Raw genomic sequence first — 4,883 nt, 5'->3', positions numbered from 1 at the left:
GCCATTAAAAAATTCCTTTTTTTTCGAAGTTTAATTTTAAAATTTTAAAATTCATTTGAAGTTTAATTTTGGATTTTTTTCGAAATTTTAAAAATTTCAAAAAGCTGTTTTTCAAAATTCACTTCAAAACACTCACAAAAAATCAAAAATAGCTCCAAATTGTATTCATGTCCAGCCACAACTCTAATTAAATATCATTTTCAACTTGAATTTTTTTCACTTTTTTTCAAAATTTCGTAGTTTTTATGCCCAAACGCCTACTAATATATTTAAATACCTGTTTGTATATAAAAATATATGATACTGCAACTAAATTTAACCGATTATAGTATATTATTACCTTGGAATTCAAGTGATATTATTAGATTTACTATGAGGAATTATCTGATGGTATAATAAATTTGTACATTACATAAACCTTTTATAATTAGTTTCACCAGTCAAAAATATTTTTCAAAACTTGTTTGTCACAATTGTGTGGCTACAGATTTACTCCCTTTTTTATCCTTTTGTCACGTCTACTCTTCATTTGTGTCTCCTGTTCCACAGACCCAATAAGTAGAAAGATTTTTGTTATTGCGAACAGTTGAAAATATCGCAACTTAACGATACGACAACAATACATCAAGCTAAAAACTTGTGTCTATGAATTTATCACGCTAGCTTTTTTAAAAAACAACAATATAAAATTCTTCTACACTATAATAATTAAATAATTACATCAAATTATCTGCTGCAACAGACTAAATTTGACATTATCGAAGTATACAATAAATCCTTGACAATTTCTTCTCCAAGACGTACAAACAAAAAGAAATACACCAGAATAGAATGTAAACTCATGATTGGCTAATTTTGGCATTGTCACTACAATCCATCAAAGCATAATATACCTTGTCTAACCAGCAAATTTCGAACCAGAATAAAATCAATATAAGGAAAGAGGCAGAAATTTGACAAAATGAAAAGCAATTTTTGCATAGATGCTATAGAACCTATGCTATGGAATTTCAACACTTCCATTGCTTTAAGGGTTGTAGATAGCTGATGATGGTTGCATAATGTTCCTTGATAAACCAATCGATATCAAAGGAAAAGAAATTATAAATTGAGCTAAGTAGATCAAGTGATCATCAGAACTTAAGATTTATCATTTTAAAAATTGAAAAGACAAGTTTTAGCTCTCAACAACTGCCTGATTGTGTGTGTATATCTTTGGCCATAAGCTTAAAATCACCATGCCAAAGACAAATTCAGCTTTGCTCCTTTCAACATTTTGTTCTCTATCTCCCATATGGGTGATATCTGCCGGAACCAGCACCACCATAGCTTCCCCTACTACTTCCATACATTGAACCTCCAGTACCATCTCCTCCTCCATAACCACCGCCAAGACCAGCACCATATCCACTGCCATATCCACCGCCACCGGCAGCATATCCTCCATAACCTTCACTAGGTCCCCCATAGCCACCACCAACATCATAACCTCTACCAAAAGCTCCACCATAACGGCTAGAATACCCAAAAGAAGCCTCCTCCCTAAAGCCTCCATAGGCACCACTGCCACCATATGCTCCATATCCACCCATTCCCGCTCCACTATATCCACCAAATGCACTGGATCTACCACCATAGGGGCCACCGGACCTATAAGGACCACCAGCACCAAAGCCAGAGTCTCCATAACCACCATAAGCATCTGAAAATCCACCACCAAATGAAGCTCTCGGATGACCTTGGCGCTTGGATGGAGCTGGCAGTGGTGCATTAGGTCTCTTCGGCTCAGCCTTCTTGATCTCCACCTATTAGCCAAATTAGAAAAAAAGGATAGCAATTGAGGCAACTTGAGCATTCTCACTCGATGATAAGCTTGACAGAAGATATAAAAGTATGTGGCACAATGAACATAAGTATATTATACAGTCCAATACATAAACACTCAGTTTCGGAAAGACGGAAACTATATGACCTCCCAACATTTTGTCAAGACGTAGAACTTACGAAGCACGCACAAGATGCACGGCAAATTCTGCTTCTCTATTCATTCACTCATTCTTTTCAAGAAAAAAGAAGAAAGAACATAAGCCCAATATCCCATTCAATTTAAGGACATTTGCCAGAAGGCCCAGAACATAAATAAAAAACATAATAAGAATATATATTCAAGAGTGCAACATTGGCAACAAAATCATGTCCAAAGAAGATAAAGAGAAATGCTTTATATTTTATTGTTCTTGAGCTGAGGGTCTTCCGGAAACAGCCTCTCTACCTTCGTAAGGTAGGGGTAAGGTTTGCGTACACACTACCCTCCCCATACTACCCTCCCCAGACCCTACTTGTGGGATTTCACTGGGTTTATTGTTGTTGTGGTTGTTGCTTATATTTTACAAGTTCACCGAAACAATCTAGAAAAAAGTGTCACAGCCTAATTAAAGCACACTACGACTATACTGACCTGGGTTCCAGCAAAATCAAGCCTGTTTCCATTAGCCAAGATATCCTCAACAGATTTTTCTGAGTCAAAAGTAATGAATCCAAAGCCACGAGAACGACCAGTAGAATGGTCACGCATGATCTGGTGCTCGTTCACCTCTCCGAACTTTAAAAAGAAGTCTTTGAACTCATCTGAAATATAAAATGCAAGTAATACCTCAAAGACTTGTTTCAGAAGAATCCAACTAGTAAGGAAAGGGAATAAGTTTCAAGCTACAGAAAAATAACCTTCACTAACTGTTGTTGGGATGCCGCCCACAAAAATCTTCTTCGTCTTGAAATCTTTGGAGCTGGAACCTCCTCCTCTAGGTATAGTTCGCTTGATTTCCACCTGACACATCAAAATATCAGCATGAGGACCCAATTTTTCCATCCAAAAGAAAATAAAAGGCAAATGAAAGTGCAAACTAGTAATTATAAGAACGACAATTTATTAAAACACTGGTATTCACATGAAAACACCCCCCAAAAAATATAACCTTACTTGTTTTCCATTTATAATGTGGTCTTCCTCAATGACTTTGTCCACAACAGACGGGTCCAAATAAGTCACAAAACCAAACCCGCGTGGCTGCCCTGTTCGTCTGTCCTTCATAATCACGGAATCAATAATCTCACCATATTTACCAAAGTGCTTGACAAATTGAGCTGCAGATATACATGTAACATTAGAGGCATGAAAGCGAGTTAAAGAAAACTAGTTTAGCAGGAGAGCAAAACAAGGATGAAAAGGCAACAAACCTGAAGTTGTTTCTCTAGCCAAGCCCCCAATAAATATCTTTCTGCATGGCCACCAAGTAAATTGATTAATAGAATAAATACATGAGCAAATTGATTAATAAGAACATTCAATCAAAACAGTGATTCCAAACCAACAAATAGGTAATTACTATGTGAGAAGGACCACGCATAGGAAGGAGTTCAGAAAGGCACAACAGACAGCTGCTACGTTAAGATTTTGTCGAATAATAATCAGAATAAAAGAAAATCTAAAAGACATACACTGAAACTCTTGCTGACAGTAGACTATAGTGTTGACAAAGATAAACACGTAGACAAGCGGCAGAGAAGAAAAAGATAATAAATATACATGTGCAACTTGATTAAAAAGATAACTTCCAGCCAAAACAATGAGTTAGGCCAAACCAACAACTAAGTAACACCTACAAGAACAACCCCATATAGAAAAAAAACAATGCAGAAAAGATTGGTGCTAAGTTAAAATATCATCCAATACAAATCAGAACAGAAGTAAACCAAAAGATGTATACACAACTCTCTCTCTGACAGTAAATTACAGTGTTGTCAAAGTTGAAAAGTGTACCCAAGCAGAGAGTAAATGAAGAAAAATAAATATACATGCAATGCAATAAAGAAAATAACACAAAAAACAATTAAGCAGTCAAAGAAATTGGAAAATAAATCAAATTAAGCAAAATATAGGTAGTAAATATCATGTCAATCAAATTCAAAACCCATCTCAAATATATGTTTCATACGCAAAATGAAATTTTAAGTTTCTAATTCAAATCTAATGACTAATTTATCATACTTAACTTCAAACTCAAATCCTAACCATCCACATATCCGTTCATTGTGTTTCCTTAACAATTAATACATCACTTTACCAACTATATTCTCTGTTCTCTGCCCGCCCTTTTCAGATTAAGGCACGCAAAGTTCCCAGCTTCAGGAACTAACCGTGTCCCATTTAACAACAGAGGTAAATTCAACTGTGTAACTACATAACTAGAGGTCAGTCCTAATACCAAGCAAAAAAATTCAGCATGGTTTTGGATAAAAGGAAAATGTAACAGAATAACAGAATCGAACGATATTCACACACTCACACACACAAAGAGAGGGAGAGGGGAAAGGAGAAAGCAGTAAAATACCCAGGACTAGCACCATCTCCAGTATGAGGTTGAGAGGCGCCGACGTCGTCGTTTTGATGGTCAGGAGATGTTCTTAGGTCATTAGTTTCTTCTTCCTCCAACTTAATATTAACACCATTTAAAGTAATCCCATTCTGTTCGTCCATTAAGAACACTGGAGATGCTTTGAAAGAAAGTTCGTTCGTTCAAAGAATTGGTTCTGATCTAGTTACAGAACGTTGTCGGCGCCCTTATATACCTAAACCCTAGAAAGTTTTATGGGGAACGTTGGATTTAATCATCTGCCTTAATAAGTCTGATTTAGCGCGACTTATAATCGCATTCGACAAGTGTGACTTATAAAACGCATTCCAGCAATGCGACTTATTAATCGCACTCTAATACGAGTTATATTCGCGCGCATTTAAAAATGAGATACATAATTGCATTATATCAGAGAAGCTTACAATTTTACCATTGTTTATAGTAAATAAAAATTGAAAATAAGAAATT

At 35.8% G+C, this 4,883-nt stretch overlaps 1 protein-coding gene across 1 annotated transcript; it reads right to left on the bottom strand.

The window, feature by feature from the left end:
* Positions 1-827: 827 nt before the first annotated feature.
* LOC104222707 (uncharacterized) lies at positions 828-4,648 on the bottom strand. Its single transcript, XM_009773980.2, has 6 exons — positions 4,392-4,648; positions 3,238-3,278; positions 2,981-3,144; positions 2,725-2,827; positions 2,459-2,628; positions 828-1,805 (listed from the first exon to the last, which is right to left on the bottom strand). The coding sequence occupies exons 1-6, from the start codon at positions 4,535-4,537 to the stop codon at positions 1,284-1,286; spliced, it is 1,146 nt and encodes a 381-aa protein (XP_009772282.1). The 5' UTR covers positions 4,538-4,648; the 3' UTR covers positions 828-1,283.
* Positions 4,649-4,883: the final 235 nt, after the last annotated feature.

The sequence above is a fragment of the Nicotiana sylvestris genome, chromosome 2 (genome assembly GCF_000393655.2).
Source record: "Nicotiana sylvestris chromosome 2, ASM39365v2, whole genome shotgun sequence".
NCBI lineage: Eukaryota > Viridiplantae > Streptophyta > Magnoliopsida > Solanales > Solanaceae > Nicotiana > Nicotiana sylvestris.
Note: the sequence above shows the minus strand (reverse complement) of the source record. Positions and strands in the feature narration are given on the sequence as shown.

Bases quoted from the DNA above. Each gene is read 5' to 3' on its own strand.
- LOC104222707 (XM_009773980.2), bottom strand. From the start codon at position 4,537: ATGGACGAACAGAATGGGATTACTTTAAATGGTGTTAATATTAAGTTG. The intron at 2,828-2,980 runs GTAAGGTTATAT...TTGATGTGTCAG, and splicing joins ACATTATAAATGGAAAACAA to GTGGAAATCAAGCGAACTAT. The intron at 1,806-2,458 runs GTCAGTATAGTC...TTTGGCTAATAG, and splicing joins TTGATTTTGCTGGAACCCAG to GTGGAGATCAAGAAGGCTGA.